The 24,277-nt window shown below is 39.3% G+C and overlaps 1 protein-coding gene across 3 annotated transcripts in view; it reads left to right on the top strand.

Moving 5' to 3' along the window:
* The window catches only part of ELAVL4 (ELAV like RNA binding protein 4), a 142,524-nt gene that overhangs the window by 48,981 nt on the left and 69,266 nt on the right, over positions 1 to 24,277 (top strand). The window contains exon 1 of one of the 3 annotated variants that reach the window (XM_006200460.4): positions 4,274 to 4,390. The exons of the other annotated variants lie outside the window; for them this stretch is intronic. Coding sequence (XP_006200522.2) covers positions 4,274 to 4,390 — 117 coding nt within the window. Of the gene's footprint in view, positions 1 to 4,273; positions 4,391 to 24,277 lie in introns of those variants that run through there. 3 annotated transcript variants of the gene reach the window in all.

Genomic DNA, 24,277 nt, shown 5'->3' with positions numbered 1-24,277 from the left:
CTCTCACTCCAAATTTACAGCCAGGTGATAATGATAGGTTAAATGATACTCATTTTGAAGACATGCCTAGTTAGAAGCATATCACAAAGAAGTCCCTTGGTCACTTTTGGTTGAGAAAAAAATTGAACACGCCTTCCATCTTCCCTCTCCTTTTTCTTCTAGTCTGTGCCCATCTCCTCATTTATTCAACATATACTTACTGAGCATCTTATTCTATAGGGTGATGGAGGGGAGATCTTACTGTTAGATGAGGAAAACGCCCTTCTAGAAGAATCCTTAGATAACAACAATTGTCACTTCTGTGATGTTGGGTGAGACTGCATGTCGAGTGCCTAGTACAGTGTTTGGTGTACAGTAGACTCCTAGTTAAAGAGCAGTTTTAATTCATACTTTATAAGTCCTACTATTTCTTTATTTCTTCTTCTCTTCCCTCTCCTCCCCTTTCCTTTCCCTCTTCCTTCTCTTCTTCCTCCTCCTTCCACAAATCACCTTCCTTGCCCTTTACAATACATCTATTTCTTTATTACAGAATTATAAATGAGTCCAGAATTAAAAAAAAACCTACGTGGAATTATTTTGAATACTACGGTCATCTAGCTAAACACTGTGTCCTTTAATGGTATGAATAGCTACTTCATATTTCATCTCTTCAGTGGCCTTTGATTTGTAAAGATTTATATTTATACTAGGATTTTGGTTTGTTTCTTTGTTTTTTCTTTTCTTTTATTATTTTTAGTAAAGCTCATCTGAACTGAAATGAAAAGGCCTGAAATCCCTTAATGCAGGGATCTTCAGAAATCTCTGTGTGTTTACATGTTGACCCTGCTGAGTTGTCTTAAACTATGATAAAGAATATATCAGTGAAAAGTCCAGACAGGAACTCCACCTAAATTAGATTTCTTGGATAAATGCGTGTTTACCTTTTTTTAGAATTTTGTGAGTAAGGCATTTTTCCTGTCCTTTAAATTTTCTTTCCCAGAAAGACACCCTAGTGCTTTAAGAGTGTGCTCAAAGGCACATTTGAAAAATCATGCATTGATTCTGGAAGGAAGCCTCTACTTTCAGCTGCTATTCTAACCTAGGCTTAGGATATGGAAAGAAAACAGGATGATCAAGTGGATCTACCCTTAAGCTAGTTTACCTGCATAGGTGAACTCTTGGCCATTTAAGTGGTCTAGACATCCAGTTGTCATATTTCTCCACACAGTAGCATTCTGCCAGCCCTTTCCCACAATCCATAGTAGACAGAACTACTCAGGAAAGAGAAAGGCATCACACAGTCAGGTCATACATCTCTAACAGAACATCAACAGTGAATTCCCAATGCTACTGATAGGCTCCGTGTCAGTCTGGTACATTTTTCTTTCTTCTGTAGTGTGTTTGCATTTTCTTATAAAATTTGATTTAATGTTTCTACAGGGGAAAAAAAGAGAAAACCAAAACCACAATTCATCAAAGGAAAATTAGGCTTTTAAATTTTGTAAAATGCCCTTAAATATAGTATCCCATTGTCTGGGCATACTGATTGTATATTCCCTAAAAGAAGAAATGCCAGCAGCTAAGGCTTATTTTTCAAGAGAAGAGAGAGAAGATAAAAAGAAATTGAACCACCGGGAAATGTCAGGTCATAGTCACTGATGACGCTATTTAAATGGTGTGCCATAATCATATTAGGGCAGAGCACATGGAATTCCTGATTTCTGCATGACAGTGAAGAAGGGCCAGCAATTATCTCTGCGTGTGTGTGTGGATATGTGAGTGTCCGTTCACTCCACCTTCCCACCCCATTTTGCTAATTCAATTGAGGAGCAAGAAGAGGTAATCCAGACACCCGGGACAGGAGGAAAAGGTCTGCAGCTGTGCTCGAAGGGACTGGTGTGAAGAGAGAGGCTCAGTCTGACTTGGAGTTTTGTGCTATTGCACGTGAATGCTCTGGAACTGCCCTAATCGACTGAAAATGAGCCGGCTACGGTCATATGGAACAGGTCTGTTTAGCCACATCGCTGGATAGCATGGCAGATGGTTGACCGTCAATGGGTGGTATTGATTGGCTGGATTTGCCTTAGGGTAACAAGACTATGGGTCCTTAAAAACCCACTTTATCTTATTTTCCTTTGTGCAGCTACGTACTGTTGTGTTTCTCTCTTCTCACTCCCCTAGCCCCCAAGATCTTCTTTCTTCCCTTTCCAAATCAAAAGCCTTCCTTGGTAATCAAAATAGAGGGGTTACCTTGAGATAAACACTCTTTAAATTATCACCAAGGCAAGAAAACTCGAGAATATTTTATTTACTAGGCTGATTACATTTCAATGTTTGAAGAAAGTGACATTTTAAAATTAGTGTTTAAGACATATGGTGAGTGTACAAATTAGCTTATTTCATACAACCAGAATTTGATGAGAGCAACTCCTCCTTCTCACTCCCCAGTTAAAAATTGTCACTTGAAACTTAATATATGCGAGAAGGTTAAATGGTATTAAGTGATGCAGCTTTGACTTAAAGATGAAGGAGACAGTCACTGTTGTATGTAGGGGTAATTGTTGCCTGGATGGACTGGAAAAATACTAGTATTGACATCCGTGTTTGCAAGAGGATATGGAAGTTCCAGGGCTTTAATTTTGTCCAGCCAAGATACCCAGGTAGCTGTGTATGTTAGTTTCTCTTTTAGATACGAGGGAACGTAGAATGGTGCCTGCATGCTCTGTAAGTAATAAAATCCTCCCTTAAAACAGGCCATGTAATGATATAAGTGATGAGATTTGTTTTTGTCCAGGTGGTTCTTTACCCTTTTTACATCACCCCTCCATCACTTGGGGGCTTTTAACCTGAGACATTCTATTTATTCCTGGCAGAAGAGCAGATTAATTGGAACAGAATTGTACAAAGGAGATGCCAAGTTAACTATGCAGACAAAATAGTGTACGGCAGAAATGTTCCACTTCCAGGTAGATCTTAGGGGAAAAGAACAGCACTGGTGAGAGATGTGTGATTAGTTTGCTCTTGTGGTTGTTTATAACTATTCGTATAATTGTGTTTTAAAAAGAGATGCTTAAGATTTTTTTATTTTTTGTTTTTCAGTATCTTCACTTTTAAGCTTTTCTTTCCTATCATGAAAGACCACATCAAATATCACTCTGAAGAAAAGTTACACCCTTAACTCTCCTCCATCTTGTGTGTGCTTCGTTCCTATGTATACTTTTGAATTGGCTATTTATCACATGTGTCAATATTACTCTCCTTTGGCTAAAGGAAAATATCTCCGTGGAGTTTTTGGTTTTCTTCCTTGCTCTATGTTGATTGGATTTTCCTTTTTCATCCTTTGCTGAATGAAACAAAGCTTGTTTGTGTTTCATTCTTCACAGTTCTTGTTAGGATTGGTGATGGTGTTTTGTTTCCCCGCTAGAAGTCAGGAGAAGGCATTTATTTATTTATTTTGACAAGATACAGAGAGAAATACAAGACAGATGCCTGTTAGGATGCTGCCGTTTCTCATGTCACATCCTACACCCAAAAGCTATTCCAAGGGGAAAAAACATCTTTTAAGATGGTTCATTTGAATCTGTGCACTCTACCCACCTGGTGGTTATACAGTGAACTGTTACTTTAAAGAGTAGTTTAAACACCAGCCATGTTTGGGGCAGGCTGCTCTTGCAAAGAGAGCAGTACATATAACAGGAGTCTACTGTGTGTGAGATAAGGGGAAAATTCAGCTCACTGACTAGAGGTTTTAATGTGCGAACTCTAGGGAAATAATATATTGACTGTTCCGTGGCACGCAAGAAAATTGAAGAACCCTTTGCAGACGGAGTGCTTTGCAAAGGATTCTATCTGTTTCTCTTAAAACAAAATCTGTGGCAAGATGTTTGAAATCAGCAGGACGCTTAATGCTGCTTTGTTAAATAATGAGGTAATATTTTGTCACTTTTTTCTGGGCAGCATCTGTTTTTTTCTCCCCCTCTTCATTTTTTTTCCTGTGTTTATGAAGGATTCTTCTTCTTCCTTCCTTTCTTTCTTTCTTTCCTTTTTTTTTTTCCCCTTCTCATTGAAGTCAAGGAAATACAATTCACGCTTTCATTTCTGTTCCTTCCTTTCTGTGCTTTTGGAGAATTTGGTTGTCTTTTTTTTATTTGCAGTTTCAGCCGGCTGCTGTTTCCTAGCCCATTGTGCCACGTAAGGCTTCTCCGCTGCGCGGAGTAGGTAGTTATTAACGCTGAATTGGCTTCTGGTACAGTCCATCTGGACTCTGTGTGGGAAGGCTGGCTGCCGGCGACTGATGCTGAGATATCTGCAACCTTTGGGATGTGTGCATGGTGGCGAGGGGCTGACTGATATGAGATTACTTCTTTTAAGGGAAATTGTTATTAATGAGTCAAGAAACTGCTCATTTATGGTAAGAGGGATACGGTGGCGCTGGCAGCCCAATAGCTCTGGGATATCATTTTTAGGTTGCCTTAGCTGCTTGAGTGAGACAAGTTTCTTTCTGTGGTGGTGGAGGATTGTGACGGGAAAAAAAAAAATCATGCATGACTGGGAGACTCGCCTGCCTGATTCTTGAGATTATATATTGAGAATCTGTTGCTTTACAAATGTCACACCACTGATGTAGTGGTCAGCCCCTCACTCTGAAAGATGAATGGTACTATTGGAAATGCAATAATAAGGTTGACTTTTCCCAACAATAGGATTCTGCCTTTGTCTTTAGAGAAAAGGCCCCTGAGGACATTTGTGCATTTGTTTGAGGATTCCGTTGAAAGACTTTAGAGTGGAGGTTTTTGGAGAAGTGATCAATATACAAAGTGCATGGATTTTTTTTTTTGCCTAGCAAAACCGGCTTATTATTTGTACTGTAATGTACAGTTACTATTTTGGAAAAGTGACCAGAATATCTTTTGATATACCTAATTTTAATGTATGGCCCACTAAGTGTGCTGAGGCTAGTATGAATGGGAGAAAAGCGTTTTAAGAAATTGGACTTTTCTAATCTCCAAAGAAATACAAAGTAAATATTTTGTTCTGAGTGAGCTGCTTTTATTTGTGTGTTTGTCAGCACTGTGTTCATGTTGACTTTTCCCAGTATTTTGATATTAGTGTGATTACACTCAGAGTTTCTGTCGTTGATTTGGGGCTCTTAGACCTGCCCTGTGTTTATGTGTTGAGCTCTTTAGAACACTTAACCTGTGAATTTGTCCTTATTACACAGTTCAACAGATACCGTAGTACTACTGTGACTTATAGGACTGTTTATACATGTGTTCAAGAAATTATTTTTTAAATTTGCTTTTTTTCAGTATTATTTCACCTGAAGGGATTATAGTTTTAACATTTCTACTTTTCTATTTCATGCATTTTCATTTCTAATAGCTAAATTTATTTATATTCAAGTCTAATAGTTCACATTGTGTCTCCAACGCATATTGTTTTGCGGTATGTCTGTATTTTTTAAAGTGTGTGTGTATATGTATATATATATATGTATGTGTATATGTATATTTGTATGTTTGTGTTCATGAAATAGTAGCTTCGAGAAAGTAGCTTTAATTTCTTTTAATGTAAAGTTTATTTTCTTTTCTAATAATTTTTCACAGACCTATTTATTCTTGGACTTTGAAGCCCAGAGCGTAGCATGATTTTTGGCCTGTATTTCTACTCTGCCCAATTCCATCTCGCTGTCAACTCCAAGCAAAGATTAAAAATTACTTTAAATTATGTTTTTAGTAATAATTTGTTACCTCTGTGTATTTATTAAGGAACAAATTGACTAAATTATGAATTAAACGATTAGTTATAAATTAGCCTTTTGGGTAAAAGTAAGGCATAAATTCCTCAGGTAAGCCACTTTAAATCCCAAACTAGAACAACAAAAAAAACTATACTACTGGCGGCTTGGCAACGTAGAGGTTACAAAATGTATAAAATAGGCAGACAAACTGTATACATTACCACACACTTGCTAAATGTCTCTTTGCAAGTCATTTAAGAGGCCAAAGAAAGAAGACATCTCTTGAAGGAGAGAAGCAAAATCACGTGTTCAGTTAAGCAGGATGAGCACTCTGCACCGGCTAGGAAATGAGGCTGTTGTCAAAGCATATTTTATCTTTCTCTATAGCAGTAGGGAAAGCAAAGAGAGAATGTGTTTTAGTGGATTTTTAAAAATTCAGATCATGCCCCTATCCAAGTTGAGAAATAAATTCATTTAAATAAATCATTCATCATTCTCTGATTTGAAAAGCTCAGACAGAAGGCAGAAAGGTAGAGGCTGACAGCTGCCCCCCTTCTTCCCCAGCCCTAGCTTTTTTCTTTTTTGTTTATTAGGGAATAGCTCTCTGAAGCAAACTTGTAAGAACCTAGTTCACGGAGCAAGTCTAATCTCAAACTTGCTTTCTTTTGAAACGCTGGCCATGTTAGCTCCAGAAGGAACATTGCTTGCTAAAAATCAGCAATATTGGGAAAAAATAAAGTTAAAATGTAGATATGTTAGCACATTAAAGTGCTTTTGTTGTATCTTTAAGCCTAGAGGCAGATCATTAAATATGCATTTCGCTAGAAAGCAACTGTCGAGAAAGATAAGGTGCTTGAAAATATTCTGTACTGGAGAAGCCCTCCGTCAGAGGGGTGGGGTGGTGCAGCCCTCAGGACAGGGGAAAGGGAGGACACTCCCACTGTTAAGGTCTGCCAGCCGCTTGTGACCTGCAGTTGTTACAGTACTTTTGAGCTGGGAGGAAGGAAAAGGTAAAAATACAAGTATGGCTGTTGTTGCTTCAGCCTGGCCTTAATTACCAGACACAAGAAGCAGTTCAGAAATCTGGTCTCTGTTGTTGTAGAGGTCACCAAATCATTAACATCGTCAATCTGGCAGTAGCTAATTTAAATAGCACCTGATGTTGCAACGCCTCCCTTCGTTTCCCTAGCCAATCAGATCCTGGCTTCTGCTGACAGATGGTCCCATAAATGGATGTAAAAAGGGGAAGCTTCGAGCCAATTTCAGCAAGGCTCTGTTCAGTTGTTCTTATCTACATCCTAGAATCGGGGGTTTCAGCTCACTGCTCCTTTTCTTTCTTTTTTTTTCTTTCTCTCCCCCATCCCCCCAAAATAATTGATTTACTTTACAATCATCCACACTGTGTTTTGTGGATCTTTTAAAATATATAACAATAGTAGTCATTTAAAAATATATTCCGAAACCTTTGCAAATTTTAAGAGAAGAGTCGAAGCTCTGCGAGACCCAATATTTGCCAATAAGAATGGTTATGGTAGGTATGACTAGATTTATAATCTGTTGTTTGTGTTGCTGGAGGGAAGAAAAGCATCTACACCTTGACCAGTCTTATGCTTGCACAAGAGTTTAGTTCTCTGCTGCTGTTTGGTTCCTACATTTACTACCTCTTTTGTGTAGAGAGTACGGGTAGGTCCTTTTATTGAAAAGCAGTGGGGAAACAGATTGTCATTTTTAACAGGTCATTGTCAATTTTCCCTTCAACATAAAGGTGGGGAGGGGGAGGGGGAGGGGGGCTGAAATAATTGCCGGTTTGTTGAAAGAGGTTTATATTTCATGAGACCATAATGGCAAAAGAAGGTTTTTCTTTTTGTAAGGGAGAGGGGGTTTGTCTGTGTGCCTGGGTTTTGTGGGGCTGGAGGTGGATGCAGCGGGCTTAGGAATCTCCATTTCCGTGCTGGAAATTTAAACCTTGAGAGGCAGCTTCTGAATACTGAACGTTGAGATGGGCAGTTGTGTTTCGGGGGAATGCGCAGTCAAAACGGCAAAGAGAGTGATTTATTTGGGCTTCAGTAAATGCTGCATCTTGTATTTCAAAGAGTTTCCTGTCATGACCTCATAAAAAAGAGGAGGCGGCTTGTATGTGTAGCGGTGCCTGGCGTGTTGAGTTGTTGCTTCCTTCTCTGGGCAGCAGCTCTGTAAGAAGGAATGTCAGCTTTTACATAACGTTCCTTTCCGCTTTTGACACACTGTGTGAGGGTCCATCTTCTTCTGATCACAGATGGAGTGGAATGGCTTGAAGATGGTAAGTGAAAAGAGGAAGGCAGCTTGGAGAGTCCATCCGTGTGTGTGTGTGTGTGTGTGTGCACAGAAGGATGGTGGGCTGTGCATCATAAATCACTGTGCAGATCGTTTGGGTGTGCATGTGTGTGTTTATTAGTATTTCTCTTTTCTGAAAACCAGAATCCATCTCCAAGTGTAATGGCACTGCATGCACACAAGGCACACACACTGCCTCTTCCATCGAACACACATTTTAGCCAAGCAAGGTTGGTATCTTTTTTGACAATCACAGTGTCACCATCGCTGTTGGCTGGCGTGTCCACCGCCTCTGTCAGCTTTCAGCGGAATCACACGACTGTTAAAGTTAAAGGCACGTTTCTTTTTCAGTCTCCTGCTCTGAGTGATGGGGAAGGCTGGAAATGAGGGGTGGAGGAGGTGAGGTTCAGTACCAGCAGATGCAATTGTGAAACAGGACTTTTGGATGTGGAAGGGGAAGTGGAAAACCTTTCTGCCAAAGTAGTAAATCTATTTTTAGCATCATCTTTTTCTGAAAAAAAAGAAGCAGGGAAACTCCTTGAGTGCCGCACCTATCGCCTGATGTTGACCCTGAAGATATGGCACAAAATGGCACGATCAGATGCCACGAGTGCCCACTTTGACTTTGAATTTCACGAGCAATAGCTTTCACAGGGTTTCAAAGCTAGGTATGGGGGAGGCTGTAAATTCATATCCATCTCACTTATTTTTTGCTAGAAAAGCCTGGGGAGGACTTTTCGCTCTGCATAGATGTTATAACAAAGCTGTGGTCTTTTTCCCATTCTTAGCGGATTGCCTTTGTCTGGCTGCTTGTTTTGATGGGTGTAAAACAAATAAGATTAGACCGAGCAGCCCAACTGAAAGCGATAGCTGGGAGGAAAACCCAATGAAAGGTTGCCGGGGAAACGAACAGAGGAAAAGCCGAGTAGGGAGCAGGTGGCTATCATGAGAACACACTGCAAACAGTGTAAAAAAGAGTCGGGGGGGAGACAGGACCTCGATTATCTTTGCTGTTCTTTGTGGCCGGCCCAACTTTAATTATTCTTTATAAATAGGTGTTAATTACATTTCTAACTCTGGTTTACAGTGATTTTTAGAAATCTATTTTTAAGCATCTGTTCTGTCTCTCCCCCCCCCCTTTTTTTTGGTTTAAAAAACAGAGAGAGGAGAGGGGGAAGGGAGGGTAGGGAATCTTGCTTTTTTTTTTCTCTCCCTCTCTCTCTTTCCCCCTTTTCCCTGCTGTGAAATTGTACGTGTGAAAAATCGCAAGGAATCCTGTGAGGCCATTTGAAAAAAATGTAAATTATATTGAATGAAGTTGACGGAAGCATAATAGTGAACTCCCACAGCTGATAGATTCTGCAAATGATTTCTTAGAAATTGCCAGCAAATATCCATAGAAGAAATACAGGTAGAGTAGATTCACCCTAAGCAATGATTTTGTGCTAGGTGATATTGGTGTTTTTTACTAAATTAGAGGTTGGTACTACAGTTCCGGGGAGTTCATTGTATCTCTCATTTTATATCCCGAGTAGAAATTACTTTTTAAAATAATAAATGAAAAGCTGTATTCTAGCCTTTTGCTTCGCCTCCATCTCCATGTCTCCAGCCACAGGATCCATCAGGCTGCACCCTTGCAACTACTGCCTTCCATTTGGCATTTGGTCCCGGTCCTGGTCTTGGCATAAACTGAGTAGAAAGCTGATTTTTTTTTCCCAGCTTCTCTGAACGTCTGGGGCCCATGCGTGCACTGGGTGACAGGCATCTCTTGCTTTTCCTCTAAGTGTGCTTTACTAGTAGTCTCTTTCTCATGATGGTGGGTACCAGGAGGACTGAGAGGTAGAGTACTCAGGTGAATAGAAGGTAGCATAAAAACAACTGAAATGATGATCTGTTACAGTTTCTTCCTGAGAGACAAATTAGGTACATGATCAGGTAGCTAATTTTAAGCCCCAAAATGAGAGATTAGAAGACACTGAAATGTGTTAAAAGGTTAGGAAATATAATCGGCTTTATGGGAAGTACTCTTAATTTTTACTCTCTCCATTGCCAATCTCCGCACTCCTGCCCCCATTCTTTCTTCCTTGCAGATGCTTCTTTTTGTTTTGTCTTCTTATTGGGGGATTTTTAAAAATTTGTTTTGACTCAACGTAAAAATAAATAAACTTATTTTTTCATACACTTAAACTCTTACACTTAGGTCTCATATATTGAGTTCATAAACATGACACTATTAAAAACAGAACAGTTTTCTGATTCTCTTGAATTTTTTTTTTCTGAGAATTTTCTGGCATTTTTTTAGTTAGGGAAAAAATAATTTCTACAGGAACTGTCACCTTGGCTGGGGTTGTAAAAAAGACACGTTCTACTGCTGACCTTTCTCACTTCTTTGTCTTAAAAATATTAATGCCTACTACCTGCATGTGGAGGTGTGTCTTTATGGAAGCGCAAGGCTGCGTGTGCATTTATTAAGAACTAAAATCAGACGGGAACTATTTCTGCAAAAAGCACTTGGCGACAGCACAGTGTTAATGATCAGAATGTCCACATATCTCATTGCAATGGAATGGTTAAGTCATTTAGTATTTGAATTTTTGAAAGGGTAAAATAAACATAGGTGGGGGAATAATCTAAAAATTGCTTTGAGAATCATTGATTTACAAGACAGTTTTAATATCTCATTAAAAAAAAACCTAACAAGCAACTCAACCATTCATTTGTGATCTGGGTCCCATTCATTCCTAACTGCCATTCATTCAAGTCATCCTCCTGGCCAGATACAGATGAGCTTGCTTCTGTTTGATAGTTTTCCAAAGCCTTAAAACTTTTTTCTCTCCTGATAGCCCTTCCTCGACCCTTTGAATATTCTAGGATTTTGTTATGAGAGGAAGGCCAGATTGTTGTGAGGTAACAACAATAGAATATTTTTTGAAAGAAAATAAGCTACATGTTTTAGTACTAAAACTCAGTCTTGAAACACGGTTTGGGACATGTTAGACTTCAGATATTTTAAACTTAGCATTTCTGTCGGGGATAATCTATTTGAAATTTCAAATCTGTAAATCACTGCGTGAATTGTGCTTTGTGTGTATGTGTGTGTGTGTGTTCAGTTATCTCTAAAAGAATTTGTGGGTGAATCCAGGTGTTTTACTCAAGTAAGAGTTACTATGAACAATGAAAGGGCTTCCTCACGGCAAGAATTTTTTTTTTTTTTTGGTTTAATTTCTTCCCTTTGCTCTTATTTCCTTATTGGGGGTGGATTCTCTTCCTATATGTAGACCGAAAACTATTCCTTCTATGAAGAGATATGTTGATATCCCACGTCAATTAGCCCTTGGCATCTTAATGCCTTAATTTTTAAAAAGCCAAAACAAATTATCTGTATGTACTATGAGCAAGGAATGGCGGTCTTAATAGAGGTCATTGTACACGGACAGGAGTACTTTGGCCTTAACAAATTTCTTCATCTGTTCCAATGATCTGTGGCCACCAGGCACTTAATTTTTATGCCTGGACACTTAATATGTACATTTATTGGTGAGCTGGCCAGCGGACGCTAGCCACATGAGTATGTGCTGGCAAATGCTGCAATGCAGTGTTTCTTCCCAATGTCATTGGGAATTTGGGGGGTATGAAGGGACATAAACAGTCTCAAGCTTTTATCATACTATTTTGCAGTCGAAGGGCCATGTTGTACAGAACTGACCGATTCCCCTTTTGAAAGTGAAGTCAACCTTTTATTGCCCACTGTCCATCCTCCCATCCATTTGATAGATATGTGGAAAGTATGTGTATGTGAGAGAAGGAGACTGTGTGTGTGTGTATGTATATCAGGGTAAGCATGTGTGTTTCTGGAATCCTGCACCTGTCTTAGGCTTTCCTTATTTGGTATTACCAAATGTGTATATACACTTGCAAGTATATGTGCATCTAAAAATGGAAAGAAAACCAAACTGGGCTGGCTTCCATAAGAAGTGGCTTCTCCTCCTTACAAATTCCAAGAGTTCTCTTATTAGGAAAATACAAAAATTCATCAAAAAAGATATATAAGACCCCACAGACTTCCATTAGTAACCAAACATCTTTCTTTACTTTCCACTTGAGAAAGCGTAAATGGGCAAATTCATAACAATGTTTGCGAACTAGAAGCTGCCCTTTCAATCAAGGAGTTGGATTTAAATTAAAATAAATGTTTATGTGGAAGGAAAGTTGTGTTTTCTTTGGGAGCATATGAACCTAATCTTTAACCACTGGAAAAAATAAGAAGAAGGTAGGGTGGCTGTGTTAGCATGTTGTGCTTCATTTTGTGAACGTGCGTGTGTTTTAGGAACATCCTTGTATTTTTAAAATCTCGGCGTGTTTTAAGAATAGAGGGCTTTTATAGGTCTGCAGCTTTCTAAGGGTGAAAAGAAAGGTGATCTGTTGATGGATGGGAGTTGTCACAAGCAGTAATTGTCATAAATTAGCCATCGAGAAATGGAAAGAAAAAAAGGCTGGTGGACAAGAGTGGAGAGGGGTACCCACATGTGGATCTGCACCTCGCTGGTATAAGAGATAATGAGTGATAAATTCGAACTGGTGCAGTGCAGGATGCCCAATAATTTCTCAGAACCTTGTCTTTGCAGGTTCATTACTTCTTTGCTTGCCTGTTCACACCTTTAATTATATCCAGTTTGGGATGCTAGCCGGGGGCACCAAAGATGAGCCATTTTGTTTGTTGTTTACTTCATTAAGTATTCAGGCAGTGTGCTCACAATAGCTTTGGAGCATCAGCGATAGGAATCAAGCACTTTGGAAACGGAATTGTTACAAAAGAGCAAAAAATGAGAAAGCAATCAGCCAACTAGCTTGCTTTGGCTGTTCACATCCACTCTGCTTAATGGTAATATTTATGCTGTCCCTGGTACATTCATTAGGAAATAACTTATGCAGTGTCAGTGCTCCAAATAGGCTGGTGGCCTGCAATCATTCTCTGTCTCTCTCTCTTTCCATCTTTCTATCTCTGTCTCTCTCTTTTTCCCCATGCCCTGTTCCCACCCCTGAGATTTTACCTTTTGCCGGTTCATTTTAGCACTGAGCATTTTTACTTTGGGGAAGATCGTTATTCAGATCCTTGTTGTATCTAACACCAGAGATATTTTCCCCATCGATATGGATCTCCTCTATTAAGGATCAAGAAATGCTGAATGCCATAAAGAAATTCTTAAATAAATTGTGGTTGAGAAAGCAGTGACAATGTTGAAGAAATAAGGTCAGTGTAGTTGTTGTACTTGAATTTTCATTTTTTGTTGTTTGGGAAAGCCTTATTTTTAACCACTATAGTAAAATACAAAACTAGCATAAGTGATTTTTTTAAAGGAAAAAAATTACAAATCACCAGTCTCTCCTGAAAATAATTTTCCTTGGACATTTGGTTTGAAAATAACATTTAAAATCAAATCTAATTTCTTAATGATTTATTTTAAAGTTATAAAACTGTAGTAATTCATAAATATTTTTTCAGTAAGAAGTTTAGTTCTTTTTTCAGGATATGAGGAAGCAGAAAAACAATTCCAGTCAAGATGACCAATTCTGAAAAACACACCACAGGATGAGGGTTTCCTCTGTTTTGCACTTTGTGACGTTGAATCCACCTGTGCTCATTCTGTGAGTCAGTTACCTTCTCTTGGCTACTCTCTTGTAACAACTAGCCCTTAATGTCCTTTTGCCAACAGTGTTCATAGGAGAGGCAGGCTATCATTTGTTGTTGGATAAAGATGTATGTGTTGAAGACTTACTATGTGCATTTCTTTGAAATGTGGAAATCAGAGCCACTGTTTCTTTTCTTCTGACACTAATCAAAAGATATATTAGAGGCTAAATCTCTGTAATTTAGGGATAAAACTGGGTGAGGGGTTTTAAGGTTGGAACATTATACAGTAAGGTTTGTGTCAAATGACAAGAAAAGATCTGTTGAAACATTCAAGTACATAAATGTTTTTCCTTTTTTTATTTGTAAGAGTCTAGGCATGACTCCAAAAGATAGAAACAAAAGATCTCCTGGACAGTTTTGTCTGTAAGGTTCCATGTATCCAGATGTTCACTCTCAAGAACAAGTAAAGTTTGGACAGTTTGAAGGAACTTGTCCTTCCGTCAGCTGCCCGTGGAGCTTGGCTAGATAGCCTGTTAATTTTATGAAATAAGAATACCTTGCTTCTGACAGAGATGACTCTGAATACTTTTTGCCGTGTTACTCTCCAGAGACAATCTGAGAAGATAGTGACCTTCTTGGCATACCTCTGTGCTAATTTTTTTTTAGTTCTATGGAAGTATAGTTGATATAAACCCTGAGCAAACTTGAGGTTTGCCAGTCACACACACCTAGACACTGTGTGCAGTGTGTGTGTGCACGAGTGTGGTATGGACAGACAGCCATGACCCCTGGTGTGCCCTGGGATGTACCAGTAATGGCTTCTCAAGTAGTCTGTGTTTTCCTAAGCTGCCAGTCTAAACTCTTTAGAGCTTTGCTTTCTAATTTGTACATGAAAAATAACAGGCTGAGCCGAACTTTTTTTCTAGTGCCCCCTTTGAAGATACAGCAGTAGTAAATACAGCTTTAATGATAAACTTTAGCTCTAAGTGCTATTTAAGTCTGTAGCGGAAAGCCTGAGAACTTGCAATCTTTACTAATGAAACTTTCATTAGGAAAGTGCTCACTTAAAATGGAGTAAATGACTAAGTCCCTGTAATTTGTGATTTTGACCAGATTTGACTCATCCTTTCTTATGTTACTTTTTGTAATTCAGCCAAACACACATCTAAAATTCTGGATATTGTGCGTATCTTCAATATTAATTATTTCTGTTGATGCACTGGGTACAGTCCAATTCCCACAAGTCCAGATTCTTACTGTAACACCAAAACAAGACTGATATTTGTGAATAATATTGGGAAAGTTGTCGTAACCGTTCCCCAAAGGAAGCTTTACATAAATATGCACTTATTATTCAGGATATTAAATGGGAATCCTTAGCTTTTACTTTTTAATTTGGGCTAAAATATGTAAATTGATTTTATTTTGGAGTTGCTCTGTTTTAGGTGGCTTTGGGGGAGGATAACTTTCTAGCTTGATTATATTTTAATTGTCTCTGTGGTAGGAAAGGTTCCAGGCCTGAAATCAACCTGGTTATTGTGATTAGAAACCAGAGGGCCAGCGTACAGATGGGGCTAAAAACAGGTTACATTGACTTGTACACGTGTGGAAAAATGAGAGTTGTTTCTAACTAGATACCACTATTCCCATGTCTTTGTTGGCAGGGCCAGCTCCGAGGCCCTGGACCCATGAGTCTGCCTCTGGACTCAGAGGACCTACACAGTGAGCTTGTACAGGCAAGCCTCTGGAAAGACTGCTCTTTGTCTTAAGAAGCCAGGAAGTGCAGAGGATTTCAGAGTCAGGTGAACTTGGGTTAGAATCCTGACTTTTCTGATAAGTAATAGGGCGATCTTGGATGAGGTACCTCAGTTTTCTGAGTCTTAATTTCCTCATCTTTCAGATGGAGATGAAAATGCCTGACTTACATGGTTTCTGTGAAGATTGGATGAGAAACAGTATTTGAAGGCACCAGTTACGCACATGATTTGAAAATTAAAGGTGCTTAGAGGACGTTAGCTCTCTTTCAATCTGTCAGTCATTCTATCCGTGCCAGGTGTCCTGGGAAGAAGTGACATCGTATGCTACCCTCACAGTCTCCATCCTCCCCCCAGAACTCATGGGGCTGGGAGGGTTGTGTTTGACACACAGTCAAGCCCTCAAGTTATTCCCTGGAATTGTGTGGCTTTATTCAGTTTTCTGTATTCTACGGTTTTGCAAGGTACATCTGTGATCTTCTTTGGAATTAGAATTAACTTGGGGTTTAGTCATTAGAAAAAAGGGTGAACATAAAATTAATTTTAATTGGTGCTGTTTTATCCATTTCATGAAAGAGTCTGTTAGGAAATTCAGAACTCAACCAAAAAGAAAATCAAAAGAAGTTAATGTCAATTGACATGGTCTCATCTTTGCTATCTAAAATAGGAAGGAAGGGAGGGAGGGAGGAAAGAAGGAAGGAAGGAAGGATGGATGGAAGGATGGAAGGAAGGAAGGAAAGATGAGTAATTTAAATTTGGGCCAGAAACCAACTTACTTTGGACCTGTTTTTCCCTCTTCACCACATCAGCTTTTTTTTCGCTATCCCTCTTGTTTCCCAATAGGCTGATTTTGAAGGTCTGTTTCTCAAGGAGGGGGAAGAGGTTGAGGCAAAAAGTGGCTTAATGAGATTTTTCTAACTTGCCATCAGTTTTCCTTCTCCTGCTCAGTGAGGCAGGATGATGGATGGCTGTGGCAGTGTAAGCAGCTCTAGAACTGATCATATTGACTGAAGAAGAGTGGGAGATGGGAGCAGAAGGCTGGCCCTGAATTTATTAGCCTCCCAGTTGAAGGGGAAAAAAAGAGAAAGGAGGAAAATCACCCCAAAGGCCTTGAGTTGTTGATCACACACACTTGGGAAGTGGTAGTGGGTGGTGTCAGGACTGGTGTTAGGCCACGCCTAATTTTATACATTTTCCCAAGACTCTGAAGGGGGAGATAAAATAGGTACGTTAAATAAATTCACAAATTGTTTTAAATTGGAACCTGTTGCTGTCACCAGTGAGGATTAACACAAGTTGGGGATTTGCAGATACTAACTACTATGTATAAAATAGATAAACAACAAGTTCCTACTGTATAGCACAGGGAACTATATTCAATGTCTTATAGTAACCTATAATGAAAAAGAATACAAAAATGAGTATATGTATGTATGTGTGTGACTGAACTGTTATGCTGTACATCAGAAATTGAGACAACATTGTAAACTGACTATACTTCAATAAAAAAACAAAGAAAGAATACAGGTAGTCTCTTCAGGGGACTCAAGACGTAAACTGAAAACATAACCTTAGAACACTGTTGTAATGTCATGGATTTTGAATTCCACTTCATATGATCACAGGAAGGATGTGAAGGGAGTAATTTTCTTTCCTTCAATTTAACCCTTAAAATTAGGGGAAGGGATTATAAATTGATCTGATCCCCAAGTGCCATTTTATAGGCCTGATGTTTTTATGAAAAAGACCCTTATCGTAAAACAGACAGACAACTGAACTTTTCTTTTTCCACATGTATCTGTTTCAAGGCTTCACCAAGGTCCTTCTAAAGATTTTGTGAGCAGCCTTGTATGCGATATGCAAGCTCTCTGGAAGAATTTGGTTGATTTTTTAGAATGTGTTTATATGGGCAGAAATGTATCTGTGGAAGAAAGGGATTTGAATTTGAGAAAGGTGGAATAGAAGATGTTTCTGCATATTTTGGCCTAGAAAATCTCATACCTATTAATGAAAGACCAAAAAGAAATGATTGGGTGAATGATTTGAGCAGGTGAATGGGTGGGGGGGGGCAGGTAGATATTCTTAGGATCTCCTTGCCAGATAAATATTTGCATTATTTTTTTAAATGACCCATATTTAAGCCAATATTTGACTCTCAGTTTCTTCTTGCTTTATATCTCTGGTTTAAGGTTATCTGCTGGAAGATTTCTAGCTTAGAAGAGCTTTAGTAAGAACTCTTAAGCAGGTGAACTTTGGAGACACGGGCACGCAGTTGGGATAATCTTGACAGTACTCCTCCTGAACTTAGCGGTTGTTCAAGAACAGCGGAGCAAGTTTGCATTTCTTAAGGTTCAGCTGTTCCTAGTACAGTTCTGCTGTAATGGATCTGTGACCATGGAGACCATTTCTCATATTTATTTAATATTATAGAATTTTGACTCTATGGTGTCAGTTCCATCTTTTTAACGTAGTTAGGGCAGGCATGTTAACCCTTTTTTTTATAGAAAATAAAGCTCAGCCACCTGCCTTAGTTTACACGTTTAGCAATATTAGAAGTCCCAGATCCAAAGTGTTTGAAATACATCCAGCTTGGCCAAAGTTTACTTCTCTGGGAGTGGGGGAGGGGGAACAATTCCTTTTCTAGATCAAGTTTTTCAATGTGGAATTAGCAAATACAATTGCATGTGTCTAGCATATAAACCACATTCTAGGTGCCTCCTGGAATGTCATAGTATTTAAAACATGCTCTAATATAGTGGATTAGGACAATGACAGAGTGTGAAAATTATCTCAGGAGAGGAGGTACAATATAAGGAAGAGGGAGACATTCATTGTTGTTGGAGGAAGGAGACAAGGCTTCGTAGAGGAAATGCCATTTGAGTGAAACCAGGAAAAATGGATAGGCAGAAAAATTAGGAGAAAAGGGACTTCCATGTGGAGGGAAAATATGAATAAAGGCACAGAGATGGCAACTTGCTTAAGGAATGATCAGTAGTTGGTGTGAGTGCTGCTAAGATGTGTAATGATAAAGCTAGAAAGACAGGTAAAAGCTATGTTTTAGGAAGTTTTAGGATATTTTGACTTGGTTTTGACTTTATTTGAATTGGTAGCTAGGGCATGTCTTAGATCAGAGGACTGTAGTTTCCTGATTGTTTAGCAGGGTCGAGACCTGTCTTTATTGAGTCACGGTTTCTCAGAAGTTGAAGTCACCATAAGGATGCTCCTAAATTAGATATTGGTTATTTAGAGCAAATCGGCATTAAAGCATTGTCTGGTCATGGTGTGATATTATAATGGTGATGCTCATTGGTACCGTCGCACTGAATATTGCTGGTAGGGTTACAATGCCAAAAAACAGTAGGAAGGAAAATAGCAGCTTTATTTCAGATCCTAAAGAAATGTGCCATTAGAGGAATTCACTGCATTCTTTCACCAAAAGGTACCAGTGCTCGTTTTATGGGATAATCTGTGGCCAGAGAGAGGATGGTGGTGATTTGGGAATAAAATTATTTCCTCCAGAATAGAAAAGTACCCACTTAAGACTTCTAAGTTCATGTACTGTGAGCCCTGGAGGGTGGAGATCATGTCAAATGCTTTCTTATTTTAAGGTTGGGCACATGGTAGGTACAATACATGTTTATTGAATTGAGTTATAATTTTTTTTGAAAGGCCTGAACTGCAGAGTTAGAAAACTTGTAGATTTGGGGTTTGTGTCATCAGTTTGTGAGTCTATTTAGTCTAAGTCACTTAACCTTTCTGAATTTCAATTTCTTAATTTGTAAAATAGAATTAATACAACTTCATAGCTTGATGAGAGAGGATCAGTTACATTATATCCTTGGTACACTTGAACAGACAGGGTAACAATGTTAGTGAATTACTAGGTTCTAGTTCTGCCTACAATTATTTTACTGGGTCTTGACCAGAATTTTAAAAAATTAAAACAATAAATGACATAGAAAAGAAAACTTTAATGGCTGGTTCTTAGTAAGAGTAAGTATTATTTCATGAAACTTTTGCTTCAGTTACTAAGTTGTGATATGTATGAAGTTCTTGTGTTCAATATATTTCTTACTTTTTTTTTTACTCTGTTAGATCATGGTTAGTAACGTTTGAGAAACAGTGTTCTAGATAATAAAGAGCTCTTAATTATCCAAAAGAAAAAACAGTCAACTTTTTTCAGAGCTATGCAATGCAAGTTCTTTAATATCTTCCAAATTATTAAAGAAAGGATGACTTCTGATTATTTTAAATTTAATGTGGAATATTGTATCCTAAATCTTTGGAAATTAATGTCTGTATGGTGTATGTTTGAGCTTTTTATTAATCAAAATATTTATTAGCTAGCAAATCTCATTCTTTGGTTGTGCTGTTTAGCTGAACCTTCAAAGTAATAATGATAATGACAATAATAAGTAATGGAGGTGACCTAGAGGTGACGCTAGAAATAATAAAATTAGCTTTCATTTCTTGAGTTCTTACTATGACTCAGGCACTATGCCTTACACAGAGCATCCCTCTTAATCCTGAGAACAACCTTAAAAGGTAAATGTTAATTTTCCTGTTTTATGGGTGAGCTAACTGAGATTTTTGAAAGGTAAATTAAGCTTATATAACCAATAATTGATTTGGCCAAGATTTGATTTGAAGCAAGTCTGTCTGCTTTCAGAGCAAAAGTTTAAAGATCTGTTCAGTTCCATGAAGATATATGAAGACGCCGACTCTGTGTTAGTACTGTACTCCTCAGCAAAGATAGACAGGTCAGTTTGTCCCTGCCCTTGACTGTTTACTAGCTGCCCTTGAGAATTCTCTGTGCACGAAAGTGGGTATGATTTGATTTAATCACAAGAGGACAGGCACAAAGACTCTTACTAAGTATTTTATTTTGTAAGTACTGGGAAAGGTGCCTGGCACATGGTAGGTATTCAATAAAGATTTATTACATTGAATTGAAATTGGATTAATTCTTACCTGGTGACTGGGGAGAGAGTGCGAGAGGATTGGGGAACCTTTGTGCTAGAGAGTGTCTTTACCTGCAGTGTGGCAGATCCATCTGTCCTAAAGTCATTCGGTGCCTTTTGGAACTCCTAGAACGGCAGCAGGGAAAAGCCAACCCGAGTTCAAGAACTCAAACTAGAAACTTCGAGTTTCATTTAGGTGGAAGGAATCTTTTTCATCTTAGTGTGAAAAGAGAATCCCGTGGCAGAGACATTTGGAGAATGAGAAATGGAGGGCAGGCTTCCTTCGAATGAAAACTAATAATTACTGCTGCTGTTGTTTTTGTTTCTACATCACTTACTAACCTTATAACCTCAAGCAAGTCACTTTACCTCTCTGAGCCTCAGTTTCCACATTTCTAAAATGATTTATCCCTCTCAGGGTTCTTGTGAGGATTAAATAGACCCATTTGATAAATACTTACTAAGCACTTACTGTTTGGTGGTCTCTGCGGATCTAGTAATAACGGAGACGTAGCTCCTGCCCTCCAGGAGCTGAGTGTCTGGTGAGAGTGTATTCAGGCTCCCACCGCCAGAAGGACGCAGTGCCCAGCAGTCTGCTTGGGGTGTGCGTATCATGGTCATGCATGCCTCATCTGCATCATTAAAAGTTCAGCTTTATTGAGGATGAAGGTGCTGTGATATTCATCTTTTTATCCCCTCGTCCCCCTGGGACCCAGACTTGCCCGGTGGTACAGTGCTACCTTATGTAGTTGTCACTCAGTGAATCCAGCCCAATTCAGCAAATATTTACCAAGCTGTTCAGGGTACTGTGTTGGGGAAGGGAGAGTATCATTTGCTGAGCAGAGCTGAGTTTAAAATGACTTGAGAATACAAAAGGGGAACAGCATCATGAGGTGGTGATAAACTACAGTAGTGCTAAAAATGCTTGTGATCTATTCAGGAAGAAAATAGGGCCCCAAAGAAAATTTGGCCACAAGCCTAAAAAAAAAAAGTAATGTATTCTTTTTCTCACTGCTGTTTTGTTTGTATTTCATGGGGATCCAGTGCATTGCTGTGGGCACACAGTTGAGATGTGATCACGGAGATGACTACTTAATAGATTTGTGGCTTGGGACCAAGCCTAGCCACCTTCCCCAGGCCCAGGAGACCCTCCATGGCCTGGCCCCTGCCCTCGTTTCCAGCCTCCCACCCTGCAGCTCTCTGCCTTCCGTTCATCCTCCACTGTGGAACCGGACCGTGTTGTTCTGTACCTGTGCCCAAACAGATCCCTTGGTCTCGAGCATCCCTCTGCTTTTCTTCACTTGACTTCATGAGACGAATGAGAGATGACTTCTCACCCAGGGAAGACTGCCTGACTGATGCTGGCTTAAGCCCCCTCTGTTAGCATTGCCGACGTCCTTCTATCGTTGGTCTTCCACGTTGCATAATCAGTTGTTGAATTGTCTCTGTTTCACCACCACCTCAGCAGTCAAGACTGGGTTTACCTCTGTGCCTGGCTCTGTGCCTGGCTCTGTGCCTGGCTCAGTAATTGTTAACTAAATGATGTAGCTGAATGTCAGTTAGATTGTCCACAAATGGGTTCTTACTAGGTGCCCTGTTAACCTATAGCCTACGAGAGGGGTGTTGGACCCAAAGCCCCCGTGTCATGAAGACTCGTTTTGACAGTACTTTTGCTCACCAGCCACAATTCTGTAACTTTAAGTTCAAGATCTTCAGTGTGTCTGTTTACATGAAGCTTTTCCTGATCACCATGACTCACCTGTGATTCCTCAGTAATTCTTCTTTCTTGTAGACTCCTTTATGTTGCTTGCTCTCAGTACCATGCAGTTAGCAATGATATATCAAAATAATAGCAGCCCTTTATAGTGTATGTGTCAGGCTTTGCAAAAAGAACTTTACTGAGGTTATCTCATTAAACTTCACAACAACTCTAGGAAGCAGATATCTTTATTCCCATTTAGAAGAAAGAGCACCATGCAGCTTACATAACTTACACAAAGTCACATGGCTAGGAAATGTCAGACATGAGAGAGATTTCAAGCCTAGTCTGTTTGATTCCAAAGCCTATGTTCTGTCTCCCATTTTCTATTGCTCGCCTCTAAAAAGGTAGGGACTAATAAGAGGCATTTAGCCTAATGGTTATCAATAGGGACTTTCCATCAAGATTGCCAAGTTTCAAATCCTGGCTTTACCAGTTGTGACTGGAAAAATCACTTCCCCTCCCTATGCCTCAATTCCTTCATCTGTAAACTAGGGTTCTTGTGAGGATTTGATGGACCAATATATATGAAGGACTGAAAACAGTGCTTGTCATATAAATTGCTAATGATCATCATCATTATTATTATCATACAATATTAATTTGTATCCAACTATTCAAATATTTATTGAGTGCCTACTGTATGCCAGGCGCTGTTCTAGGTGCTGGAGATCCAGTGGTGACTAAGACAAGTCCCTGCCCTTATGGAGCTTCCATTTTAGAGGGGGAAGACAGACCACAGAGTAAACAAATGAGTGGCCATTAGTAGGTAATATGTATTGTGTGATACTTTATAATTTCACATAATGGAATGCTACCTAAAAAATACAATGAGATAATGGATTTGAGAGTGGCACATACAGTGAGGCCACAGTCGTTCAGCCAATGTCTTGCTTCTGCTTGGTGAGGTGGAGCAGTTCGTGCCCTGCTCTGAAAGGCTGGGCTTTATATGTCCAACAGCTAACTCTTGGGGTGATAGGCTTGCCTCACCTGCACCCAGTGCGGGATGGTCATCCCCGGAATGTCAGGAAATTAAATGACTGGGACTCAGGAGAACCCAACATAGAGAACTCATAAATAGGCCAGGGGTCTCCAGGCCATGGGGGAGAGGCTCCACTCTATTTCCCTATAGCTGCAGCTGGAAAATGGAATAAACATCCCAAGAAGTTCAGAAGGAAGTTTTGGCCAATCATTCAGCTACAGTCAGGGTCAGCTGGGATGTTCTGTCAAGTAATTTTGTAAGATCTAATAATAATTTGCAGGAGCCTGGACCTAGAAAGTGCAGTAGTCATTGCACTGTCATAGGATTCTTCATGTTCATGAGACTGTTGTAATGGTTAAGAGCATGAGCTTTGGAGTCAGAGAAATCGAGGGTTTTTGTTTTTTTTTTTCACTTCCCATGGGTCTTGTAAAGTCGCTAACCTATCTGAGCCTCAGTTTTATTGTCATTAAAATGGAGCTAATAATACCTACTTCAAAGGCTTGTTCAGAGGATTAATTGTTAGCATATGTATCTTTACATATGCCTGGTTCAGGGCCTGGCTTTGTACTAGGCTTTTAATAAAAGGTATATATATATTTTAAGTTCAGTCCCCTTAGAGTGTACATTTTATATATTGGTCATTTATCTCAGGGCTCACAGGGAAAGATTTAGACTGAAATATGTGAGCTACTTCCCATTGCCTAGTCTTCAAAAAGAAAAGCAGGTAACCTCAAAACCAAGTATGTATCATCCCAAAAGGATTGTGGAGCCAGAGGAAGATTTGATTTGCTCCGTACGGTGTGCTAGAGACTGGAACAGCAGTCTGTGTCACAGAGCTGTGCTAGCTTACATCCTTCTGGGGTCACAGACCCTTAGAGGCCTGAGGCTCTGGGGAAAAAGGCACTTGGTAAAAGAGCTTTGGAGTCCAAAATCCTGAGTTCAATTCTTGAGTCTGCTACTTTCCAGTTTTAAGTTAGAGTACTTATTTCTGAGTGTGTATTTTCATAGGTCAAAATTATTCAGGCAAAGGCTCCTGTACTAACTGGAATTGAAAATAAATCTTACTTGATGCTCAGCAACTGGAAATAATTAGTTTTAAAATATAGGTATAAACTTCTGTATATTTTTATCTTCTCTCTCCCTTCTGTATTGCGTAA

The sequence above is a fragment of the Vicugna pacos genome, chromosome 13, assembly GCF_048564905.1.
Source record: "Vicugna pacos chromosome 13, VicPac4, whole genome shotgun sequence".
In the NCBI taxonomy this organism is placed as follows: Eukaryota; Metazoa; Chordata; class Mammalia; order Artiodactyla; family Camelidae; genus Vicugna; species Vicugna pacos.
Note: the sequence above shows the minus strand (reverse complement) of the source record. Positions and strands in the feature narration are given on the sequence as shown.